This window comes from Spermophilus citellus (assembly GCF_964194105.1).
Source record: "Spermophilus citellus genome assembly, chromosome: 3".
Taxonomy (NCBI): Eukaryota; Metazoa; Chordata; class Mammalia; order Rodentia; family Sciuridae; genus Spermophilus; species Spermophilus citellus.
This window is the reverse complement of record NC_138184.1, coordinates 142,790,765-142,818,203: the sequence shown is the minus strand read 5'-3', so window position 1 is coordinate 142,818,203 and position 27,439 is coordinate 142,790,765. Positions and strand designations below refer to the sequence as shown.

At 41.8% G+C, this 27,439-nt stretch overlaps 1 protein-coding gene across 2 annotated transcripts in view; it reads left to right on the top strand.

The window, feature by feature from the left end:
* CHN2 (chimerin 2) overlaps positions 1-27,439 on the top strand; it is a 328,816-nt gene that overhangs the window by 177,773 nt on the left and 123,604 nt on the right. For both annotated transcript variants that reach the window (XM_081284429.1, XM_081284430.1), the window contains exons 4-6: positions 10,156-10,187; positions 13,974-14,087; positions 15,721-16,006. In XM_081284429.1, coding sequence (XP_081140555.1) covers positions 10,156-10,187; positions 13,974-14,087; positions 15,721-16,006 — 432 coding nt within the window. The remainder of the gene's footprint in view (positions 1-10,155; positions 10,188-13,973; positions 14,088-15,720; positions 16,007-27,439) is intronic.

Below are 27,439 nucleotides of genomic sequence, written 5' to 3'. Positions count from 1 at the left end.
AGTCAAGGTTGCCATATAGGCCTTCCTCTGCTTACCTGCAAATGGGGACAACAGTCATTATATGACCTGCTTGTTGGGATAATGGAAGCACCCACTCCACGTGGAGGGAACTTGTTCAGAATTGGCTCTGCCTCTGCTTATCCCAGACCTGCCCTCAGGGGAGTTCTGAGTTAGGGTCTGTAGGTCTGTTCAGAAGAAGAACCAGGACCAAGACTCAATGGGAGAGGCAGGCCAATTTGTATGAGTGTGTGTGTGGATATAGCTGCCCTTCCATTGCTTTTCAAAACTGTTTTTGGGGCACATTTAATCTCCCTCTTTTACGATGCTTATTTTGTACAGTGATTTATCAAATGAAATCTAGGAAATCAGGACTTCCCTGAGGTCCATGCTGGTTCAACATTCAGATAACTCTTCACCTATTTGTCCAAGGGTGTCTTCTGTGCCTGGGGATACTGTGAGTGGTGGAGGTTGCTTCCAGCCCAGTGGTCAGGGCAGAGTTTCAGAGCAGCAAGCCTAGAGCAGCAAGGAACTGGCTCATAGTCTGTGTGTGTACATAGCCTAGCTGCTCACTCCCAAGAAATAACTTTCATTTTTTTTTTGTTAGTGTTTTCATATAGTTTAAATTGTTCAAATTCTTCCAAGTAGGGAGTGGGCTCCCTTGTAAATCCTGTTGACATTTTAGTCTGTTCCATTTTATATTCATCTGAGCTGCTTTCTGGATTAATTAGAGGTATTTCACCAGTACTGTCTGCTCTTTTTAAATACCTTTTAAAAATTTCCAGATTATCAAAAGTAAATAGTTCCTGTTACCTCCTTCTTTTTACTCTGTTTTACCTGATGCATTTAAAATATTTGTTGTGTATTTGCATTTTGGTTTATGATTTTTTTTAAGTGACCTTCCTTGGGAACACTCAAAGTTCAATTATTTTATTTCAAAACAGCATTTTCTCACTATTACCATTTGGGGTGGATAGTTCTTTGTTTTGGAGAACTGTCCTGTGTATTGTAGGATGTTTATTAACATCTCAGACCAGTTGTACACCCTCCCCCCAGTCATGAAAATCAAAGCTGTCTTTAGCCTTTGCCAAATGTCTCCTGGGGTGGGGGTGAGGCAAAATCACTTATTTGAGCTCTACGGGTCTAAAGAAAGGTCTTGTCTGTTTATTCTAATGTTATCACTGATTTTTTAAATCAAATTCCTAGAAGAAAACTTGAAGGCAGAGAACAACTGAAAGAGTAAGAACTGCTTTGGCCTCACTTGATACATGTGGGTTCATTTACCTGCTAACGGACTATTTAGATCATATTATTAAACCATGACTTGTGTGTACTTACAGAACTCAGCAAAGCCATTGATGACCTTTTAAGGTTTATTACAGAAAGACTGAATGGTTGATTATATAATATATTCTTATCAAAATGGGAAGAAATGTACTCATCTATACTCTGTCATGTTCAAGTAATGCCAGGAGGAAAAGTAGCCTCTAGATTCCAAATGGAAAGAAATGGAAATATTTGATGTTTGCTCAGTTTTCATTAATGCACTTTGACTCAAAAAATGTAAATTTCAGTACTTGCATTTTCTTTCTCTCCTTTTCAGCAGAGATCTTTGATTTCTAATTAGAAAGGAATTATCCATATTTAGTTTTTGTGGATGAAATTGCCCCAATACCACCAGTACAAGTCCCCCTATCAAAAGCTTGCTCTCCCTGAGTCGATCTTTATCTCTGAGAATCCAGCAGTCTAGCTACCCAGTGTAAAAGGTTGCTAAATTGGTTTTTTAAAATTATTTCTGTTAAGTAAAAACTTAACATATACCAGCTGCTAAGGGATTATAAAAGCTTTGTTTTTTTCAATAATTGGAAACCTTGTTTACAGAGGACTCACAATATTCTCTAAATGCCTTTGTGTTTCCTATGAAAGAACTTGTGTTTATCTAGGCAATGATAATCTGACTATAAAGAAAACTCATTTAAGGATTATACATCCTGGCTCTCACTATGCAGCTGTCACTCGACTGTTCTCTCAAGCTTTGCAAAATGCTGGGAATTCTTCCTTAAAATTAGAAGAATGCATTGGGAAATAAACCAGGTAGTTTGGAAATATATATAATTCTAAAGCAGAGAGAAATATTTAAGAGACCCACAAATACCACTACTTCCAGGCAAATTTATTCAAAGTTCTCAGTTGCTAACGTGTGTGTTGTGGTGTGTGTGTGTGTGTGTGTGTGTGTGTGTGTGTGTGTGTGTGTACGCGTGTGCTGTGATGGTGCTAAGGATCATACCCAGGCCTCACACATGCTAGGCAAGCACTCTACCCCTGAGCTATATCCCAACCCCATCCTTAGCTAATGTATTGATGGAATTCAGATCATTTGAAAGAGATTTTAAGGTGTTCTACCCTGGCAAAGAGAAGTTAAAAATCATTCAGATAATCAAATATTTAGCTAAATTGTGGATTTTGAGTAATAGCTCAACATTGATTAGTGTCTACTGGAGAAGCAATGTAGCCCCGTAGTTAAGGGTATCCTGTCTGGCTGGGCCCAGCCACTTACTACCTCTGTGGCCTCTAGCTAGCTATTTAGTGATTCTGTGTAAAAATAACAGCCCTCACTTACCTCATGGGGTTATTTGGAGACTTAAGAGAGATAATATACATGAAACCCTCAGGACAGTTCTTGGCACAGAGTAGCCACTCAATCAATGTTGAACTATTACCACAGTGTTCCAAGTCTCAGAGTTTTTTACAGGCAATATCTCATCTAATCTCTGAAACAGCCTTATTAAAATAGCACATTTGAAAATTGAGGAAAATGATATGCAAAGAAGTTTAATAACCTACCCAGGGTCGCATAGCAGTTGGATTGACGCTGAGCAAGGACCTGCATCCACATTCTTTGCCTCATTCTGCAAACTTTTAATGAGCACCAACATCCTTTGTTCTCTGAACATTCACTATCTGAATATTTGTTATAATGACTAAAAGTTCTAGCCAAAAAATCCTATCCAAGTTAAAAGACTGCTATACCAAGTTCTCATGTGTGAGAACTCGGTGGCAGCTTCTCAGATTTTAATGTGCATGTGATGCCCCTTTGATGTGCAGATTCAAGCTCCATGGTGATGTCAATGCAGCTGGTCCCCAGGTCACACTTTGAGCAGCAGGGCATGGGACTGTGAGGGTGGGCTTCTTTTGTGGCTCAGTGTCCTCTAATTGGCCTTGAGTTTAAACATACTACACAATTTCTTTACCTTTCCCCTGAGGCATGAGTCCCCCAGCATTTGTTTAGACCAGGCACCTGAGGGCACTCCCAACTCAGGTCCAATTAGAGAATAACTTTCTAATCTTGGGCAATATTATTTCATTGTTTATTTTTATTATAGTATACCCTCAGTGTCGAAGGATAATGAAATTCCCTTCTCTTCTGCTGCACACTGAACATAAGCATACATACTCATTACTCCACTAAGTATTAAATAATTAAGTAATCAGTCTTTAAATATTTTATACCATCAAAAATCTATATGGTTGGATAGTTATTTATAGCATTTTAGTGATATTTATAAAATTGATTTTGGGATGCTCGAAAATGGTTATTTTTTTTCTCTGTGAAGTCATGGAATATAGGGCTATTGTTTGAAACTCGGTTGCCCAACACATTTTGTAGGAATGTGTTAGGTTGAGATAATGAGTCTGCCTCTGCACACTCTGGGCCAGACATAGGAGACATCCTGAGAACATAATGATGATGCAAAACAAAACTGGTGTCTCAGAAAACTCACAGAAAGTGGGCGCAGTGGTGAGTGTCTGTAGTTCTGACCACTCAGGAGGCTGAAGCAAGAGGATCACTTGAGCCCAAGAGAACAAGGTCAGTCTGGGCAACACAGAGACCTATTCTCAAAAACAAAACAAAAACCTTTCAGAGTTGTTAGAGAAGAAACGGGCAATCATATATTTAAAAATCAGTGAGGTGGTGTTTTCTAATGGAGACAGGTAAAAGGAATTCTGAGAACACAGGGAAGAATGGCACTGGCTCTTCCTTTGACACAAAGGGGATCTTTTCTGGATACCAGAAGCTGGTATTCATTGAACACCTCTGTGTGCCAGGCCTTGGTGCAGAACATGCTATACTTACTTAACTATTACAACAACACAATGAGTTTTGTTAACAGTCCTGTTTTAAAGGTGAGGGGACTGAGAGAGGGAGAGAGAAAATAGTAACCTGGTTAAAGACAGGTAGATTGGGCGTTAATACTAGGCAGTTTGAGTCCAGACCCTGCTCCTCAACCATCATTCCCTCTGCCCTTCTGAAAGAGAATTCAGGACCTTAAAACAAGAACATATGAAAAATGATGGATGTATTGGGGTGACTACACATATGAAGTGCAGTTAATTCAGTTCAGTTGGGGTCTAGGATAGACTATGGGGCAGGGATGCCAGAGCTGGAAGCCGGGACATCTGTGTTGGATTCACATGCGTGGAACATACGTGTGGACTGTATGGACAGGATTGGACAGGACCCAGATCATCCTAAGCAGTCATGGTGTTGACAAATAACTTTATTTGAGATGTGACAATAAAGTCATGAAGTAGATCTTATTATAACATACACAGTCACTCTTAAGTGTCCTCATTATATTGTACCAGGATCCCCCATCAGATATCAAAGTCCACATGCTCAAACCCCTTATATAAAATGGCATAGAATTGGCACATCATCTGCAGACAGCCTCCCAAACACTTTAAATCATATCTACGTTACTTATAGCACCCAATACTATGCCCACTTCTCTCTTCATTCACATGGACTCAGCATAGCACTTGGCATGCAGAAAATCCACGTTTTGCTTTTTGGAACTTTCTGGAATTTTTTTCCCCCAAATATTCCAATTGGTTGAATCTGGGGATGAACAACTCAAGGATATGGAAGGTCGACTGTGATACCTGAGCATGATACCCTTCTGGCAGTCAGGTTGGAAAGCTTTCTTTTATTTCCACCAAATTCCCATTGCTCAGAGAGTATTAGGAATCGCTCTTGGAAATACCTACAGAACAAGTCACAGTGAAAATCTTATCTTGTGAACATGCCTTATTTTTGTCTCAAATGAATTCCTAATGTGATCACTCACCCCACTTATGGGAATACCTCTGAATAACTTAGGCCTGTTTGCTGAAATAACATCCTTTATCAAACCCATTCTCTCTCTCTCTCTCTCTCTATATATATATATATATATATATATATATATATATATATATATATACATATATTCTCTATATTAGTAATTCTGACTTTATTATATGCTTTGAAATCATGTAGGGGGATCTGATTAAATAGCACATCACATCCCCACCCTCAGCAGGCTCAGCTGGCCCAAAGTGGGGACCAAGAATCTGCAATGTTAAACAAGTATGACAAAATTTCTGTTTGGAATGACCAGACAACTTTGAGAAGTGCAGCTGAAAGAACGTTCAAGAAAAGCAATAGTGCATTCGAGGCAATTCCAAGCATGATTTAACCAACAGGGACAATAAGGCATGTACCGCCTGCTTTGATGCACTAGCTTCCTGTAGATGATGCTTTTTTAGAATAAAATGCTCAGTTACATTTTTAAAAAGAATAAGTCAGAGAGTCTTGCCCGCGTCCCGCACAGGCGACAGAAATAGGGTTCCCCTTGGTGGAGTGGGCTGGCTATGGAATAAAAGCTAGGAAAAATAGAATGATGAAAAAAACCACAGGACATAGAAAATATTTTCAGAAAGTTAGAGCAGGAAAGGCTAGCTGATCATATGGATAGAGCTTCTATACTCTGGCAAAATAGAGCTAGCACTTGCTTTCTTTATATTGGGGACATCAAAGGCAGAGATAAGATTTCAAGGGTGGAGTCTTGCTTGTGTTGTCTTGCAGTCAGTAACTTGATTGACATCTCAGCACCCATCTCAGATGCTATGTGGGTCACAGCAGAGTGGAAAAGAGATACATATTGTCCTTGGGCAGTTAACTAGAGGCACTGTCCACTGGCCATTCCCAGACACCAGATGTCTCTATCCATGAGTCTTCCATGTGTGGTGACCCATATGCATCTCAAGGATGGCTCATGACAAGAGAGGGCACAATGGCATATGCCTGTAATCCCAGAGACTCCAGAGGTTGAGGCAGGAGGATTGCAGGTTTGAGGCCAGCTTGGGCAACTTAGCAAGACCCTGTCTCAAAATCAAAAATAAAAAGGGCTGGGAGTAGTAAAGTACTCCTGGGTTCAATCCCCAGTACCAAAAGAAAAAAAAAAAGTCAGCCTCCATTCTGCATGATCATATCCTGTATACCAGATGCCCTGTGCCTTGAGAAGGATCCATTCCATGTCTTTGCTCACTCAAGTAAACCTGGATTTGATCATTTTTTTTTTGGTGGGGTTGATCCCAGTAATTGAACTCAGTGGCTCTCAACCACTGAGCCATATCCCCAGTCCATTTTGTATATTTAGAGACAGGGTCTCACTGACTTGCTTAATGTCTCACTTTTGCTGAGGCTGGCTTTGAACTCTCAATCCTCCTGCCTTAGTTTCCTAAGCCCCTGGGATTACAGGTGTACACCAGTGTGCCCAGCTGGACTTGGCCTTCCTTAAGAAGGGATGTCCTCTGTGAACCAGGAAAATCATCTTAGGACAGCATTAGAGGATCTAGTAATTTGTATGCAAATTATTACTTTTCCTCTTTTTCTTAAAAAAGGTGGGTTTCTCCCACTCCTTGGAGTTGGCTCACTAATTTCCAAGAGCAGGCAGGCAGAGCTGACCTCCATCAGTCTTATACAGTGGCTCAGCTCACCAAGGTGGCTCCAGCTGCTCTAATAGGATAGTCACAGGGGCCAGGAAGCTCCAGAATCAGCCTTTATTCATGTCATGATACACTACATTTATTGCACCTTCCTGAATCTGTCCTTTCCTAAGGTAGTCCTTCATTTTGTATCAAGTCACTGGATTTTAACCAACATGATTCTCAATGAGAATGTAAGAATTCTAGGTTGCCTTACTTCTTCTTATCACACTGTCTTCATGGTGAGTCTCTCACCCTCACTAAAGAGACTCCTACACACCCAGGAGCTGAAATTCAGTGCTAAGCTTCTTTCTTAAAAAAAAAAAAAAATCAAGTCTTACAGGATGGCCCTGAATCCCATACAGAGTGGGCCCCTGGAGTGGGTGGGTCTCTGTAACACTACTGGGTCAGAGTGCAAGGTTGCCAGTCTCTCCAGACAGGTCCCTTGGCTCTGAGAGACAAGGGTGGGGATGTGGCTCAGAGCCCTGTGGATTTGGTCTGAATGCAGGAGTTCATTGTGGATGTTCTATGATTTGGGAGGTCATAGCACTTAAAAATTAAACACTTGACAGGTTTAAAGCTCAGTGCAGTGTAGGAGAGACTATATTTAGATTCCTGTGAGCAAAATATTTAGAAAAAGAAAGAAGTGTTTATTCATTTTTTTTTTATCCCGGCTATTCTTTTTCTCTCTCTTTAATATGAACTAAATTTTCTGTAAGGACTGCCGAGACAACAAAGTGAAAAGAGATTCAATCAGATTGCTGTCAAAACAACTTCCACCAGTGGGAGTCAGAGCGCTGACCGCATCTTCCATCTCTTCCTGCTCTCTTCCTGTGTAGGTCCTGCCAAATTCAGAAAAGAAACCATGCTTCCTAGTTAAATTTGAATTTCAGGTAAAGAGAGCATAATATTGTAATATTTGCCTTCAGCAATATTTGGGATCTCTTTTCTGGCCTTGTTCCACCTGTACCCTGTTCCATGCCACGTGATGCTCTTCTTTTATATTATAGTAATTTTTTTTACACAGAGGATTTGACCTTCAATTGGATCAAAATCTCCTCTGGGCAGGATCTTACTTGGAAGACCTTGAGGCACCATGACTGTTGACTGCCCTCTTTGGGGACCTGTGTTAGATTCCTCCTTGTGTCTCCTTTTGACTGCAAATGCTGGACACCTTGCATTCCCTGTAGCTGTCCTCCCTGCATCTGCAAGGTCGTCACTTCAGGAACAGTGACAGGGCTGAGCACAGAGCACTGAACCTAAAGAGTGTGCTGTATATTTTTATGATTGATGAAAGAACTGAAAGTAATTTGTTGTCTTGTTAAAAGTCAATTAAATTCGACATTTGCTAATCACTTACCTGCATGTCAGGAGTTAGTAGTAGGCTCTGTCCCATGCTGTCTATGGGAAGTTAGATTAATTACTCCTTCCCTTTTGGAAAAATGAGAGGGTAGAGGAAGGGAGCAGAGTGGGGAGCTACCTCTGGATTTGGGGAATTTGTGTTATGGCTTATCTAAGAAGATGGGAATAAAAAAATTATCTTTCTATAGAGGGAATCATTTCAAATTTTGGAATACTACCTCTCCAAGAATGGAAAGAGATTTTGCCATTCATTATATATTGTCCACTCCCATCAGTTTTCTAGTTCTAAATTGTTTCTGTGGCCAGGTGTAGTGGAGCATGCCTGTAATCCCAGAAACTCCCAAGGCTGAGCCAGGAGGATTTCAAGTTCAAGGCCAGCCGCAGCAACCTAGGAAGGTCCTAAGCTACTTAGAAAGACCCTGTTTCAAAACAAAATATATAAAAGGGCTGGGGATGTGGCTAGTGGTAAAGTACCCCTAGCTGCAATCCCCAGTACCAAAAAAAAAAAAATGTTTCTGGGGCACATGGATGTTGCAATCACATATCAATGATATCATAAAAATGAAAAAGAACTTTGAAAGCCAGTGGAATAATATAAATGACCAAATGTCCAACTCACATTAAAAAGCTTGCTAGTATGTAGAATAATTATACACATCATTTACAGAAAGGCCATCAGATAATACAGTGCCTTTGCACACACTTTGTGCTTCTGTTAATGGTGTTATTTAAATCTTCCTTCACGAAGACATGAAACAGGCTTTAAACCTGAAGATTAGGAGTTATGAATGCCCCTCTTGGCTGAGTGTTTTTCAGGTATAAAATGCACGGAAGAGTGAACACGTATTTATAGGTGTCTAGATGATTAGTTTAGTGCCAGCTAGGATTGTCCTAGGCAGAATTGTAATCATGGTCCTCAGAGCCTCACCTCCCCTTTTTGCTTCTCCTTGGTCTGTGGTATCCTGCCACCTATTCAGATCCTCTACATCCTTTGGAGGATGGAGGTAGAGCAGGAAACTGCCCAGCACTTGAAATATCACCACTGTGCCTATTCATGAGTCCTGCTAAGAAAACAGCCCATCTGATTGTAACTGGAAATAACTGTAGACAAAATAGCTGCCAGGCCCATACTCAACTCCAATGAATAAACATAAACCTGCTGTCATATGTACAACCATCAATAAAAATCCAAAACTTAATGTGCTTCAACTACATTTCCAGTGTTCCTGGAGTTAGAGTAGAGCAAAAGCCAAACATGAGAATTCATGTCAATTTTTCACCAACTCCAACACTATAAACATAGGAAAGTACATATGAACAGGGATTACCCATATATGGGGTCAAAATTCAATATGATAACCCCATGACTAAAGCCGTGGTCAAAAAGTCTTTCTGGAAGTTTGAGATTTTTAAAGATGTGAATCTTGTCCTCTGTATCCTGTACCTCTGGTGTCAAAGGAATTTCAGCTCATTAGCCATTTGTTAAAAAAAAATGAGAATGTTGGAATATTGATGTTATTTGGAAAGAGACCAAATTAAGCTTCTTTACTTTTTAATCCAGGTGAATTCCTTGTTTTTTTTAAATAAATGCATAACAAAAGTTATATAAAGATTGAAATAAATTAAGTTTTATTCATGATAGAAATATTTGTTTTGCCTGTTAAGATGAATCCTTATAATATCTTTATAAATTCCTTAATATTAAGAAAATATCACTCTTTCCTCTGAAAATTCTTTTATTGGTGATTACGTTTGGGAAGGAAATGAGCCTAATGAGTAGAGAAAGGTAATAAATCTGGATCATTCCTACCCCAAGATAGTGGAATGTGTTGATTAACTCCATAGCTTCGTGGATTTCTGATTTGGGGAATAAAATCTGTAACAAAATTACTTCTGGGACTCCCATTCTGTTTATTTGAATAGCATTTTTATCTAGCTGATTTGAATTCAAATACATTATTAATATTTTTCTTCTTTTTAATATAGGTGGAAAACAGACCAAAATATTATGGAAGAGAGTATGTATCATACTATTCTTTGTTTTAATAATTTAATAAGTAGTCGCTTCATGTGTCTTTTAAATATTAAATATTAAAAATTCTCTAATATATGATCTTCATCACATGTCCATTGTGCATGAGTTTCATAATAAGAATAAATGCAATCAGACTCCTTTGTATTGAATCTTCTTTATAACACTCAGGTACTTGGTTTCCATTAAGGTGGGAGGGAAAGCGTCTCACGCTGCCATTCTCTCCACAAAAGCAGCTTTCGAGTGCCTGGCAAGTACTTGAAATGTAAGGCAGCATTTTTCATAATTGAGGATCTCTGTTAGGGTTTTATTTCACTGTCTACCTGGAAACAATATAAACATTTGGGGTGTCAAAGACCATACAGTGCAGCTGAATTCTTTGCTTTCATGTCCCTTATGAATGCAGTGGTCAGAAAAGGCACCCCATTTCCCTGCAGGCTTGTAAAAACCAAAGTAGTGATTGCTCTCCACTTGGATTTATTAACCAGATTGCTACAACACCATCATTTTTCTACCCCCCCTTTTTTTTCCTTTTTTATTCTAACTCTTGTTTCACTTTCTCAGAAACAAATATGCAAACAAATTTGTAGAAGAAGCAAAGCCAGTATGCATGACCATAAAAATACCTAATAGGGAGAGGGTGTTGGGGGAGAAGAGATGCACGGGTTACTTTTCTTCCCATGTTCAACCTGGAGGCGTGATACAGTGAGGTTTCTTTCAAGTCCACCTCCCAAGCTCTCGAAGCCCATCCAAGACCTTTCCCCTGTTCTTCCCTCATCTATCAAAGCCTCATCTTCATGATTAATGACCCTATTAGTGACCCAAGCCCAATGTTCCTTCCTAATTGCCACAGCTGCATTTCAGAACTTTCTTTGCCAAGCTTTGGGAATTAGGCCAGCCCCTCCCGAAATACCTGCTCAGGAACGCACATCCACCCCTACGTCCCTAACGTCCAGTCTACGTTGTAGCATGACTATCTTTCTCAATATAGGGATTTGTGTTTTGCTTGAAAATAGAACAATTAATTTTAAGAAGGAGAAAATGAAACCCTACCATGCACAATTTTGCACATGAATTCCAAAAGGTACTCAATTGGGCATTTTCTTTTTTGCATCAAAGTTTGGTTGAATAACCCTTTAGTTCACATGTTCAACCCCAAGTACATTAAAATCTATAAAGAGAGGAGACCAAAGAACCATTTCCTTAACCACAAAAAGAAACATTTTGTATTAGAGGAGAATTAACCTAAAACCTTCAGATTCTTTGCTTGTTTTTTTTTTTTTTTCCTCTTATCTTCCACTCAGAAATTAATAGATGTTGTATTCAGGAAATGCCCGTGCAAATCTCTTGTGAATGAATCACAAGAAATTCTTAACAATGGATACTTTTAGGGAAAGAGAATCCTCGCTTCAGTCCTGTTAAAAATTTTATTTCTTTTGTACGTTTCAACATTTGTGCCTTTCTACATTTGAATGTTAAATTTTCCAACTATGCACAGGTATTACTTTTGTTTTTAAAAATTCAATACGTTAATATTTTGAAAAAATAAAAACAATAGGAAAATAGACAGTAGAAAAACACCCAGAGCCCCATGACAAAAGAGAATCATTGTTCCCCTTTTCCCTTCATCTCTTTCTTTCTAGTCTATACTACAATGTCCATACATTGCAGATACTTGGGCTTTTTGAAACCATGCATAAAGGGGACAATGAGCCACAGAGTGGATCTTCAGGGACACAACACAGTCATTTTCTCCTTTTGAACGATTGGATTTAACTCAGTTCTTGACAGTGTACGTCTGCTGCTGGTGATCACTTAAGCTTGTCCATCCAGGGGAGTTAAAATGTAGCTGCTTTCACGTGAACTGCCAACTCCAGACCCTCTTCTTCCCTTTCTCCTGCCCTTCTTCCCCAGGGCAGGATGCCAGGTCCCTGTGCCCCACTCTGTGTGTGCCTCATTCTATTGTGGTCACCTCTGTCCTACCTTAGGTGTATCCTGGACTTCCCAACCTCAAACCTTCTGACACCAGCTTTTTGACCTTTCTGATTATTTTGTAGGAAACTTTCCAATGTCCCCTACCTGTCCCTGCCCATCTTCCTCCCACCTCTGTCTTCCCATCCCCTGTCTCTCTCACCTAAGAGGCCGCCCTCAGATCTCTTTGCCCCAGTTCATGCCTCACAGGCAGCTTCACCACAAGCTTTGCAGGGTCCAATGGCCTCATTCACAATCAAAGTCCCAAACACCTCTGCTCCGGGATCCCCATAATCTGACCTGCCAGCTCCATTTCCATCCATATTGTGTAGGATCTGCCTACACCCCCATGAGCCTGGCTCTGTAAAAACCTCCGCCTCTCCCCACCTCAAGACTAGGGACATTCGTCTCCTTTTGGGCAGGAGGGTCCCTCTTAATGTCATAGCACTTTCATCCTCAGTCCAGAAAAGCACTGCTCGCAGACCTCCAGGCTCTGACTCTTGAGATTTAAAAGCAGGATTTAGGAAGCCAGGAAACCCCTCTCCCCCAAGCTATCACTGCATTAGACATAAGAGCCACTTTGGGAACTTAGAGCCATAGCCTCCTCTGGCCTTGCTCCCCAGGACAAAGGTGTAAACTTAGAAGGTCTACTTTGAAAGAATAGAGGCAATTAGGAAATGTATACTGTGGCAGGCATCCCCCTCACCACCACCACCAAAAAAAAAAAAAAAATGCTGTCCTACTACATTGTCCTGATACTTGATCTTTGCATTTCTGGGGGAGTAGAAACAAAACGTGTCTAGCTGACTTTCCCTTTCCCCTCTCTCCCTTCCAAGAATGTAAGGATAATTTTCTTGGTTCGGAAAATTCCTTCTCTGATTTATTCCTCAATTCTCCAAGATTAGTTAATTCTAGAAAGAGATGTTGGTCCCTCTCCCAGGAGCCTGGAGTCCCTGGGCCTTGTCCTTACCCCTCACCCCAGCCCACCTTCCTCTAAAGCATGGATTGATCCAAGGAAGAGGGGTGAACAGCCTTCTTTGCTTAAAGGCAGCAGGGAAAGGGTCCGGTGCCTGAGCCAACCCCCACCTCACTCACTCCCTCCCTGACTGCTGTCCATTCTCAGACAATAGCCTCCAAGATCCACGGAGTCATTGACCAAGCCCCAAATCCTCCTGGATAACCCACATTTTCTACATGCGTTTTTATTATTTTTTTAAATGGTAGAAAAAGAAGATAAACGTTACCTTAAAAAAATTTTTTTAAAGGTACATTTTCCAAACACATCCCTAAGCGATTTACTCTCAAAATGCAAAGGACCAAAGGACTGGAAGGATGTTGATTATAGCCAGCACATCTTTCCAGAGAATAAGCTTCTAGAATTAACAATGCCCAGCACCTGAAGCAAGCAGGTTGCTAATCAATAAGTGTTCATTTGCAATCAGGATAACACATAGTTCTCTGTGTTTGAGCTGAGAGCTAAATTGGTAATTGCTCTTTTGTTATTCCCCATGGTTAAAAAGAGAGCTCTAACCTGGCTTTTTGTTTCAACTTTTAGTTTCAGCTTATGATCAAAGACAATAGCAGAAAGCCAGGTGGACTGGCTGCCCTTCCTTGCTTGCCTCCTTGAATACTTATTACCTGTTTGAGGCAGGCTGTGGGGTGAGTCCTAGTGGGTCTTCCAGATATGCACTAGCCACGCCCCTCTCCATCCAGTGGGAGTTGTAGATTCTGGGTGGCCTTCACATCCTTTTTAGCTTAACTCTGGGTCTCTGCTTAGCACTTGGTGGTCTTGTTCCCCCAGGTTTCACGGAATCATCTCCCGGGAGCAGGCGGATGAGCTCCTCGGAGGCGTGGAGGGTGCCTACATCCTCCGTGAAAGCCAGCGGCAGCCAGGATGCTACACATTGGCTCTAAGGTGAGCTGTGCTTCCCTCATTGTTCATAGCTTCCTAAGTGGTTTTACTTATGCTTTTCCCATTTTTAAAAATTCTGGTAAAATATGCATGACATAGAATTGATCACTTACCATTGTTACTCTTTATAAGACTACAGTTCAGTAGCATTAAGTACTTTCTCAACATTGTTCAACCATCCCCACCATCCATTTCCAGAATTTTTCCGTTATCCCAAACAGAATTTCAGTTCCCATAGACAGTCACTCTCTCTGTACCATTTACTTTTTATTTTTACTTTGTTACAAAGCAACAACGATATATCAAAGGAATTTGTGTAAATTTTCTTGGCCACAGATGTTATCGAGTTATCAGGTATGAACACAGGGGCTCTGTTTATGGACACAGAGCACCCTAGAGAATTATCTGGAAAATTAGTGTTCCTACAGCTACTTCTACCTGAGACACGGCTAGTTGACAGAGCAAGGTCTCAGTTCCCAGCAGCCCTTGTCCAACCATGTGCAGGCCTGATAAGACCTGCTGGGTCTTGTTTGTACACAGGGCTATCTCAGGGATCACCTTGACCCCCAAAGTCATCATCAGGCAGTCCCGAAACTGCATGCCAACACACCAGCAGAGCAGGGTTCTCCTGAGCCTTTTACATTATTAGTATTGAAAGACAATATTTATTTATTGCCTCTCCATAACTTGATCAAATATTTTATCCATTTAATCCTCACCACAATCCTGGTGAGGCTTGGAGGAGGTGTCCAACTCCAGAATCAGATTGTCTTCCATAAGTTCACTCTGAACTCTTAGGGATTGGAAGACCTTTCTCATAGAAGGAATAGGAGCAGTGGACATACATCCCAGGCCAGTCCACAAATGGGTGTGTATTCAGGGCATCCAAGTCGAAACTGGGCATGTCTAGAACACATCTGAAGTGAGGTAAAGGTGAAGAGAACTTCAAAAGCTATCAGGTGCTCTAGATATGCCATGTACTTTCCCATCTTCCAGCACCTGAGCAGCAAGAGCTGGCAGTCCCCGTGGGGAACCCAGCAGGAGCGGTTAGATGAAGGATTAGGTCCTTAGGGAACAGCCAGGGATAAAGGCAGGGGACCCCATAGGTGAGGTTGCTGGGATGCCAGTAATGGTTGTACTCTAAGCTCACCTCTGGTATCTCTCTTCTCCTGCACTAACTGTGGGCGCTGTGCTGGTGGTGGTCAAAGATGTAATAATAAGTGAACATCAGGGTGAGTGGTGGTGCCCTTGCTTGCAGAGGTAATTGCCAATTCCCATTAAAGTATTTTATAGGTAAGATATCTGTAAATTAGGTGGCACCCTTGACTTTTACAGATGAGAATGCTCTGACTTAATGGCCTGTGTGACTTATAGGAAAAGTGACCCCAAATGACTATGGGGGGTTAAATCCAACCTCCACCTCACCCCCAGACATGAAAGAAACCTCCAGCCAGTAACCCCAACTTTTCAGGCCTCAGTCACCTCTGCTGTCAAGTAGGGACAGAAACTGAACCCACCTGGAAGGGTCTCTGAGATCATTAAATGTCAAGTGCTTAGGCCTGTGCTGAGGCTGTTGTCCCTGTTCCTCACTGTTCCTGTCCTCTCACTGCTGTGATCCCTTGTTCTCTTGGGGCAGGTTTGGAAACCAGACCTTAAACTACCGGCTCTTCCACGATGGGAAGCACTTTGTGGGTGAGAAGAGGTTCGAGTCCATTCATGACCTGGTGACGGATGGCCTGATAACGCTGTACATAGAAACAAAAGCTGCCGAATACATTTCCAAGATGACCACAAATCCCATCTACGAACACATCGGGTACGCCACTCTACTCAGAGAAAAGGTGTCCAGAAGGCTGAGCAGGTCTAAAAATGAATCAAGAAAAACGAACGTCATGAATGAAGAGCACACACCAGTAGAAAAGGTGAGCTGTGTTTGAAAGAAGCAGCCTTTCTGTTCTTGGTTTGTGCTGAATAAGAAAGTGGTTCATGGTAGATGTGATTTGCCAAAATGTTGGAGGAGACCCAGCTCCACCCAAAGAACTCTAGATTTCTTGCTCCAAAGGGACCTTAGAAATCTTCCAGCTCAACCTCCTCATTTTCCAGGTGAGGAAACCGAGACCAAGAAATGTTAAATGATTTGCTCACACACATACAGTCAGAGCCAGGACTTGGACACACAATTGTTTTTTAATTTATTTGGAGTTTGAAAGTAAAAAATAATGTTTAATGGTGAATCATCAAGATGAAACATGTTTCTAGTTCCATTTGAGATATCACTGGTTCCATCTCTAGCTCTGCCCAGCAAGCCAAATGCATAGTTGTGTTTGCCTCTCTTAGGACTGGATGACCATCCATGAGCCTTGAGTTGAGGGTGTAGCTCCATGGTAGAGCATTTGACTAGCATGTGTGAGGCTCTGGATTCATTCCCTAAAACTGCAAAACGAAAAATGTCAACCAATCCTGGCCCATTAGCAGTCACAATAGCTATCCCTGGGAGTCTTAGAAAGACAGGCTGTCCCCCACCGCAGATGAGCATTATCATGCTCAGCTAGGGATTGGAAAAGCCCTGAGTGGTTGACAGTGTGAACTGGGAGTGTCATAGCAGGACATGGTGGAGGTCTGACTTTCATCCTCAGTAAGTTGCTGTTTGAAAGACATCGCCACAAGTTTGCTTGCAGATTCTTGGGATGTGCCCTTTTGGGGACCATCTGCTTTGACTGAATGAAAGTGTCAGCCAGTCATACTGTCACCCCCACTGAGTCTGTGCTAAGCCCTGCTTCTACAGCAAGGTAGGACTGGTACAGAGATAAATAAGCCAGGCAAAATGGCAAGCACTGCTCCTTCTGGTGGTTGCTAATTGTTAATTAAACCAGAACTGGCCCCCTGTTGTCCAGGGTTGGTGGAAGGTAAAGAAACCTCAGGTTGACTGACTGAGCATCTGCATCATCCTTGGAGATTCACCAGAAAGCCCTGAGATGGAGAGGGCAGAGGGAGGCAGTGGTGGACCTGTTGGCAGAGAGGGATGATGTTAATTGATTTGCTAATTGCGCTTCAGAAGAGAGCCTTCCCCAGAATCACATCAGCTGAGCAGCTGGCCCATGAAAAAATAATTTGCCATTTTCTTTTTATAACCCCAGTGTCTCCACAGCACCTGTGTATTCTTTAGTAAAAAAATAAATAAAATAAAATTTAAAAAAAAGATCTGGGAAATTGTAGCGTTGTTGATTGTTTGCATTTTAACCAGAGAGAGGAGAAACTTGAGTCCCCAACTTTCTGGGTTTGTTCTGGTACAGTCCAGAGCCATTCCTTAGTCTGTCTGCAAAATCTGTTCAAAAGTAATTTCGAATAGAAAATCTGGAAGCTGACCTTCCTGGCCGTGACAAAGCAGAAGATGAATTATAAAATAAATCTCTGAAGTGGTGTTTATATTTCTGAATCAGAGAGCAGTGCCACCAGGAAAAACAATCTATTACAAATGGCAGGTTGTGCAACAGAACTCGTCAGGGAAAAGAGGTGGGGAGAGAGGCCACCCCTTCCATGTTGGGGATGGAAGCTTAGATCCTGGATGTTGGAACTGATCCTTCTAGATCATTGTCCTCCCCTGATAGGAGTGTTTGCTCCATAGAAGCTGATATTTCTGATACTGCTATTGTGAAATTAGTACCACGAAACATACTCTTTTCTATAGATATTTTGTCTTTATTTTCAAAAAGTGGAGGAGATGAATAATCAGATTCATAATCGTGTTGAATGAGTTACCCAGTATACTTTCATCTTTGGGGAAAATAAAGGCAAATAAAGAAAATATGGAAAGAAGAAGTTCAAGTTCAGCAAGTGCTTTGATGGACAGGTGTCATCAGTGTGGATTTTCTTGGACACTAATGATGTGATATCTGGCTTTCCTGGGGAATACTCTGGACACTGGGTCTGGTCACTTGCTGGCAGCCACTCATTCTGTTAGTAGTTTGTTAAGTAACTTGGTAGAAATCCCATCTGTTTCTCTCTGACTGGTATTGACAAGTGGAATTATTAAAAGTCCCAGTCTTGCCAGAAATTGTGTGTCCCTTAAGGGCAGGTCAATGGCTTGTTGCCGTGAAGGCAGGGACTAGAGAAGAGCTACTGGAAACATGAATGGATTGACTGAGAAGTGCCTTGGGTACTTATCTGCTTCAGTGATGGTGCGTCTTGAAAGTTTTAATGAGTAAAATGGGTAGATTTCTCAATATTTCTTAAATGCAAAACACACCATTTCTGTTTCCAGATTACTCAAATGTTCCCCCATTCATTTTATTGACCATTTCCAAATGAATCCAGAGAGACTGTTATGGGTGAATCCAAGAACATTAACAGTGCTAATTGGCACAAAGATGTTACTTTCTCCATCGGATTTGAGTGGTTTCCAGAGTTATCTGCTGTCAAGAGTGTTAGCAGTGAACTTGATTTTAATAACTGTGGATGAGATGGGGACATGGGGAAGATGCAAAAAAAAATTAGCAATGGTTAGCCAATCACAGTAGGTTTCCTTTCTGATTCTCTTTTTAATTGGTTTTTAAAACATTATGATGTGTAAGAACCACTATTTGGTGTATTTAATTAAAATGCTTATGTCTGGTACAATTTCCTATATGCCAAGTATTTAGAATTTATTCTAAAGCTGGGTTATCTACTGACCTTCAGAAATTGCTGTGAGCAATGTAAGAGTAACAACAGGATTTAACATTGGTTCAGACATTTATAGTTCATAAACAGATTTCACATATGTGAAATAATTACCCATTTTATCCTTGGAACTGCTTAGCTAGGTTCATAGGCGGGAAACACCATCTCCATTTCATTAAAATGTTCACAGAGGCAGGATGAGGAATCAAACCCAGGCTTTCTAATTCCAAGTTTGGAGCGTCTTAAATCTACTGAGCAGCTGGGCCTCATTCAGTCCTGATTGCCTTTATTGCGTTAAGTAAATATCCTTGGTTTTGGCCATCCTACATCCACCATGCTAAAAATCACTCAGTCTTTACATGATCTGTGTTTGAAAACACACTGCCATTCCCAGGCATATGAACTAACCTTTCTTTTTAAACTATCCTACTGAACCAAACATGTGACAAATAATGTTTTCAACAGCACACTTATATTAATTAAATATGGTTTCCATATTAAAGTGCATTTCTGTTTTACTGGGAAAAAAAACATCTGTACCTTTGATATAATAAAATGCATTTAAAAATATATGAATTGAATATCCTTTATCCAAAATAGTATTTCAGATTTGGGAGCCTTTTAGATTTCAGAATCCTTACATAAACTATATCAATTGCCAATCCACAATCTGAAAATCTGAAATCCAAAGGCAAGATGAGGAACCTGACCCACACTAGATTTTGGAGCATTTTGGATATCAGATTTTTGGATTAGGATTGCTCAATTTGTATCATATTGTATCCATTCACTTCACTATATTTTACAGCAGCCAAGGTTAGAAAACAATCTGAATACCCATCAACTCAGGGCTCTTCAATGAATTATGGCACCTTCCTGTAACAGAATGCCATGCAACACCTGGAAAGGAATGAGAATCCTGACATAGGCTGAAACAGAAAGATCCCCTGGCCAGAAAATGAAAAAAAGCAACTTGTGATATCATATGTATGTACAGTATGTATATTTTGTGTAAATTAGGAGAAAAATCTATTGTATATATGTCCTTTCCTGGCAGATCATAAAACTTCCTTTGAAGAACACAAGAATAAGAGTCATTGGTTGACTATAGGGAGAGGCAGAGGGTATTTGAAAGGGGTAAGTGTGGAAAGGAAAATTTCCCCTGATCCTATTTGATACTTTTTGAATTTTGCATCATGATACCTGTAGTATCTACTCAAAAAATTAGAAAAGGAAAAAAAGAATTTATTATATCTTAAATCACATATGTTAAAGCAAACTTTCTGTCCCCCCTCTTCTCCCCACCACCCCAGATCAGTTCCAGCACTCTGCAACCAGGCTGGTTTTCCCATCCCTCACAAAGAGTTTGTGTTTAGAGACTTTTACTAAAGGTTAGGAGCTGGAAGAGGGTAATTATAGCACAGGGCGGAAATGGCCACATAAAAAAAGTGTGTGGCATGACTGTCCCTTGAGATGTGTTGGCTGCGGCTGCCTCCCTGGCACTCCCACTGCCCACCCAGACTCCTCACTGTGCTCTCCCAGGACACTCTCAGCCCACCTCCCACTTCCCCTCCCCTCCAGCATGCCCCAGCTGCTGTCTGACCAATCCCTGGGTCCCTCTTGCTTTCTTATAGTAAGCATCGAAGCCCTGTTAGGTTTCCACTCTTCTACTGCAAACCAAGGTGAGCTGCCTTTTCTGGCTACAGAATCTTTCCACCTCTTCATGGTGTCCTCCTTTACAGATGAACTGTTTCATGGAGCAGTGACCTTTATATCTAGAGTAATTCTTTCATTGCTTATTTCCCAGTTCCCACCATATGATCCAGTTGACCCATTCAGATATCTTTGTGTAGAGTGATACTACATTTTCCTGCACTGCCCTTGAACAGGTGGCAATGGCCACGCTCAGGAATGAATGAATGCCCAGCCTGGTTGGTCAGTGGAATACTCAGATCATCCTGAGTTATATTCCCCAATCCCATGATGGAACTTAATGGCTAGTGCCCCAGGTGACTCTTTGCTCAGGAGAGTGTTTCCATGTTGTTTTAATCTTGGCAAAATGCTGATTTCCTTTGTCTACAGAACAAAGTTCAGAGTCCTCAGCATGATATTTGCAGCCTGTCTGAGCCTGGGTCCCTTGGAAAGTAGAGCATGAGAGTAGGGCCTGGCATAGATGGTTAATGTGGGAAGGTATGCCCCAAGCAGGAGGGAAGGGTCAAGTCAGGGTGAGTCAAACAGCTAAACTGAGAGGAGAGTATGATTGTGCATCAAGTTGTCAAGATGGTCTTCCTGTAAGGGGCCATGAAGAACAGGTCTTGGGAGGCACTGAAGGGGCAGTGCTTAGCTGTCACCTCTTTCCTGTATTGGCTGAGAGGATGCCCTGAGCTGTCAAGCCCCTCCCATTTCCAGGGTGCACAGGGGAATCTGGAGAATCTAGTGGGCTCCCACACCCATTCCTGGCAGAAAAATGCCTCAAAAACAGGTTCCCCCAAGAGAATCCCAGAGCCTCAGGCCTGAGGTAGACAGACGGTGGTTAGGAGGTGGTGAGGGGCATCCCTTCTCAATCCAGCCCCACCTTTCCCAGCATTTCTCCTGCAGCTCTGCCCTTTCTGTCCCTTGCTTCCCCTCGCTCTGTGCCATCTACCTGAAATGCATCCCCCTACTGTGATTTGTAGATACCGGTTTGCCCTTTGGAGGCCAGCACAGCTACTTCTTTTTTTAATACAATCTGCAAGGGCCCAGTCCCATCTAACAAACACCCCACCCACATTTAGCACATAATCTTTATGATCCTTTAGCATGTTTTGTCCAAGTAACTGTTTAAATCAATGGTTAAAGTGTGGCCCTCAGGGACCTTCAGCATGTGAGTTGCTGGTTAGAAATGCATGTGCTCAGGTCCCATCCCGGAGCCACTGGATCAGGTAGGTACTCCAGGGGTGGCCCTGCCAGCCAGTATTTTCACAAGCCTCAGGTGGTACTTTGCATGCAGTTTGAGAACCTAAGATTTGGATATTTTTCTCCTCCACTAGAGGTTGACCAATTACAGGCAGAGGCAACTGCTCAGAGTCAGCAGTTCAGCTTCATGTCTGCAAAGACCCCAGCACTCTGTTCTGATCCTAAAGAACTCAAAGGACTCAGGGAGGAGGGTTTGGACATTTTATTACTCATGTGCTCGGTGGTGGCAGACCAGGATAAAATGGAAGGCTGAACTCACCTACAGGCAGGAAAAATATATAAAGATAGGTTGCATGCCAACTGCTCCTATGAGTTTCTTCAGATGTTTTATGAATACATGGTTTTACTTTACACCAAGGTCCTTCTGCTTTGATCTCCACCTAAAGATTGGAGGTGAAGGAAGTGGCCAGACTCCCCCCCACACACATATTCTTGGGCATCTGTCTTGGTTCACCTTCAGAAAGCATGAGCCTTCTAGACACTGATATGTCTTTACCGCAGCACCAGCACATCAAGAGTGCATCTCTAAACACTGTTTGGCTAATGCACCATGGAAAACTTAAAAATGTGATCAGTTGCTCCAAGTTCACCTTAGAGGACAGTGTATCTCAGATTCACCTGGAGGGTATGTCACCTTTCTCTTGGGGCAAGCTCTGTCCTCCACTGGCTGAAATCTGGCCAAGGATGCACTGTAGCATCATGGGTAGCCAGAGCCTGGAAGACAAAGGAAGGGAATCTCAAAATCCTCTTGAACAATCCCTATTGTGTTATAAGACAATTGAGATATCTGGTTCAGTAGCATAAAAAATATTTCAAGGACATCTAGGAGGTTTAAATGGAAGGGAAAAAATGTGAATGCAAACTCAGAAGTTATCTTAAAGATCTCTGAGCTTGCAAGTTATACCTGCATGACTCCTGTATGAATCACTGGGAAGTGAAAAATGAATTCAGACAGCAGTTTTCTGGAAGGTGTTCCAGCAGGAAATGCAAGGCACATTCAGCTGGGATGTTGAAGATTATTTGTTTAACAAGGGAGCTTTTCTGGGGGCCTGCACCATCAGAAGTCGCCACCACCCCTGTGCTTCAGGAAGAGGGAAGGCAAGAGGGTTATCAGAGTTTCAGGAAAGCTAGAGGGAGCCCTCCTCAGTCCTGAACTCCTGCACCACCCTAGAGAGAAACCATCAGCCTGGCCCCTATTGAAGAGAAACTGACTTAATTTCTCTCCTCCTACCCTTTGATCTGCCTGTGCCTCCCACTGGTCAATCTCAGCAGAAACCAGAGAGCTAAGGAGCTGGTGGGCAGTCTACAGGGGACAGCCTCCCTGTTCCAGAATGAAGGCAGGACAGAGAATGAATTTAAGAGGGCAGATGAAGCAGAGGATACTAGTGCAAGGTGAGGTTAGAACACAGCCTGGGTACCTGTAAGTTGTCCTACTCTGTTAGCACTGCTCTCATCACCTATGTGAAGTTAACCAAGTTTGGAAGCCAGATGGGTATTCCTTCACAATGATAGCATAGCTCGTTTTGGGGGGTGGATCCCACAACTATGTTGCTGTGGAGGGGATCTGGGTCTTGGATGATGGAAGGGCTTTGTGTCTTCATTAAAATTCACACATGATGGCTGGCAAATGCCCTCTACCAGGCAGAGGTTCTGCATTCACTTCCCAAAGAAAGAGACTGAATTGTTAATGTAATTGAAGAGGTGAATAAGACACACTGATATTACAGGGTCTGGAAAACCTGTAGATTTTCTCTGCAGGAGGTCCTTTGAAAATAACATGTAACTGACATAACCAGTCTTTTCTCAGGAGTCAAGGATAAATGAAGATGAGCATAACTTAGCTAGTAAGAGTGACAGGTACAGTAATGACTACAGCCATCCATCTTCCTACCCTCACATATACACAGTCATAAAATGGAATGGGATAGAACGCTGTAAGAATGGATTTGAACTTAGATTACATTTCCTCATGAAACCAGGTTTTGCCAAGCATTATTTTATATCCCAAACCCCTAATGATGTGGAATTTATCACCCAGGCTGAGCTGTAGCTGATTTGATTGTTGGTTGTTCTCAAACTGGCTGCAGGTTAGAATCACTTGGGAGCTTATGAAATAGACCCATGTTCAGCCCCTCCTGACCTAAGGCATCTAGGTCTCCACTGGTGAAGTTCAAGTATCTGCATTTTTAAGACTCCCCAGGTGATCTGATCAGGGTCTGTGGACCTGGGTTAGATTAAAAGTGAGATGAGGAGGTGAAGGTTATCAGACATTCAGGGGACATTGTCTTCTAACAGAGTGTAGCTCTCAACTTACCCATGCTTGTGGTATTTCTGAAACTCTCATATACTAGCTTAGACTGGCACTAGGAGTGCCTCTTCATATGAGTTCAAACCCCTACATGAGAACATGTTTCAGATGGTAACTCTGGTGGTTATGGATATCTGAGTTCCTGCAGAACATACTTGGCTCCTTTCCCCAAATGATTGGCTAAATTTTAAATGATGGGAAATAGTTAACTGGAGCAAGGATTTAGAGAATTTACTGAAGGAACAAGGAAAAGTCAGTGTCCCTTCAATAGGGTCCAGGCTGGTGGTTTCTTAGTGACAAAGTTTATACGACTGTAACTCTTACTCTTGGCTGCACACTGGAATTCATGGAGGAGTTTAAAAAACAAATACAAATCATTCCTGGGCCTGTGCTCAGAAATCTAGATTTAACTACTTGGTACAAGGCCTGGATATCTGGATTTTAGATGCTACTAGTGATTCCAATTTATAGCCAAAATTGAGACCCCCCCCACCTACTATATGAGAAAAAACTATAAATATTAATTAGGTCATTTTGTCCAGTGGATTACATTAGAAAGCAACTGTGTTCACCAATCTCTCACTATTAGTGTCCTCACCACTTTATGGGAACAAAAAGGGAAGTTATCCTAATATGTTCAGTGTGTGTTGATGTAAAATGGGCCAAACCCTCCTTATCCAAATCTTCAGGAACAGCTAGCTCGTGGCTCTGCTATTTTGTGTGCAACATTGCCATCTTGTGGCCTAGAGGAAAGTTACATGCTGGTGACAGTCTCAAAGGACCAAACCTAACAGATGTGGGAGTAATGAGCAAGAACAAATTTTCAGCAATGAACTCGTTGAATCGTCCCCATTTCCTTGGGTTTTATAGTACAGATTAGGCTATGCAATAGGTGGGGGGTGTCTGTTCTGGCATCTTGTGCTCATTCTCTGTGAAAAGTGAGCAACTCTGCAAGCCTGGGACACTTAAATGTAAAAATAGTCCCCGGCTCTGACTCACTGGGACTCTAGTCCAGAGATGCTCAAATCTTCTCCTCCGGGCCATTTTGTGCTCTTTAAACTTACTCAGGACATCAAAGGGCTTTTATTTATGTGAACTATATCTATATTTGCCATAGTAGAAAGCAAAGCTGATAAAATATTTATAAGTTCTTTAAAAAGTAGCAAGCCCATAACATGAGTAACAAATGACCATTGTGTGTTCAATAACATACTTTGTGGAAAAAACATGTTTTCCAAAATGAAAAAGCAGTCAGAATATTGGCATTGTTTTTACATTTTTCTGTAAATCTCCTTAGTCTCTGACTTAATAGGAGACAGCTGGATTCGCACATCTGCTTCTATATTCAACCTATGATGATATATTGTTTGTTTGGAAGTGTGGGAAGCAGCTCTGGCCTTAGATATGGAATTCTAAAAGAGACGAATGTTTCTAGTCTATTTTGTTCTACTATATTTTAAAAAATATAGTAGAACAAAATTTACAAGCAGAAGTTTCTTTTTTTTTAAGAGAGAGTGAGAGAGGAGAGAGAGAGAGAGAGAGAGAGAGAGAGAGAGAGAGAATTTTTAATATTTATTTTTTAGTTCTCGGCGGACACAACATCTTTGTTGGTATGTGGTGCTGAGGATCGAACCCGGGCCGCACGCATGCCAGGCGAGCGCGCTACCGCTTGAGCCACATCCCCAGCCCAAGCAGAAGTTTCTTAAAAGATTAGTTGTCATTTCAATTACTAAAAAAGTCAACTAATAAAATTAGTTTGGACATCATGGTCTCTGTGAAGGTGTCTTGGGTTCCTCTGGACACTGGTGGGCCCTCACTTTGAGAACCACTGTTCGAGGCAGACTCAATGAAAGAAGAGCCCACCCTTTAGAGAACTCTGTACATGTGCATCTCCAGGGCATGTTGGAGAAAAATAGCCCTGTCACTTTTATCACCTCTGACTGCAGGAGGCAAATGATGCTGAAAGCTAGGACAGCTGCCCAGCTCTAGAGACTGGGTAGAGTGGGGAGTAAATTCTATTCTGGATCCAACTCTGAAGGTTTTCCCTGAGTATGACCTCAGCGTTCCTTTCAGTGGCTCTGGACAGCAGGTAGGCAACAAAACTGAGCCTGGGCCTCTCATTTGAAAACAACTTGCCAGGTAATTCTGATGTATACAGTTTTTTTGTATGTATGAGAAACAGGCTCAAAGCTCAGGGTGACATTAAACTCGGTAGATGAGACACCATTTTAATGACTCCTGGTATTTTCTTCCTTTACCTTAGCACAGGTGCCACCCTCTTGCTGGTTCTGCAGCACTTCTCCTGCCACCATCTTTACTTATGTAATCAGGACACATCAGTCCTACCTCCACTCCACAATGAATAGCTGTCATTTTTGCCCCCAGAGCCTAAGCACTGTTTTATGGAAATTGTATATAGAGCTACTTCTCTCCCACTTGCAGTTTAAGGACTTGTGGCAGAGGAAAATCTGCTGGATTTCAGAGGTGCGTTGTGACTTGAGGCTGGTTAGTTCAAGTCAGAGCTAATGAAACAGTTTAGACTGTCATTGCCAGTTTCAGAAGACCTTTCACTCTCCTCCTGCTTGGCTGGACTTGACTGGAAGTACAGCCCGTGTTGCTGAAGCTTTCCTACCGCTCTGTAGAGCCAGAGGATAGAACCATGAGATAGAAACTAAGTTCTGAGATCCAGAGCTAAGCCTCTCCTAGAGCTGCTCCTGCAAGCCTGCGCCCTCTGCTGGATGTTTCAGGTCATTCCTGGTTCTCCTTTGAGGGGGGCCAGGAAACAACTTGTGTTGCGCTTAAGTTGACTGCACTGCCTTCCTAACCAGAACTGTGACTCATCTGTCAGCTCCCACCACTCTCTTCTGTCCTGAATATCCTGCTCACTTGATTTGAGAAAGCTCAGGTATTCCAATTCAGATTCATTTTTAGTTTAATCAAATAATCCACATTATCCTTCTTGAAAAGATGCTATTAAATCAGACAATGGGACATCTAGTGTTTACTGTAATAGGTAGGAATGTAGTGTCCAGATTACCAGACAGACATGGAAATAACCCCCAAACCACATCTGGAACACCTCCCCCCTATTCTTTGCCTCCAGCTCTGTAGAATTATATTTGTAGACCTCTTAATAATTAAATGCTCTTAAATAAGATTAAGGCAAATAAGCTAAAGACTCCTAGTCAACTCTGATGAACTGAATTCTTATCAACTTGATATTTTCAGTAAATATTTTTTAAAATGGGAAGAAACATGGCTCCATCTGTAGCAGATGTCTCTGTTGGACATAGGACCTCCCAGGTCATCAGCAAAGAGATGTAGAAGCTAGAAACCTGCAGACCTCAAAGAAGGGCCAAAAGTCCCTCTGTAGCCTATGAAGTAAAGGCTTGGCCTACAAGATTTTCTGGGATTTTTTTTTTTTCAAATCAAA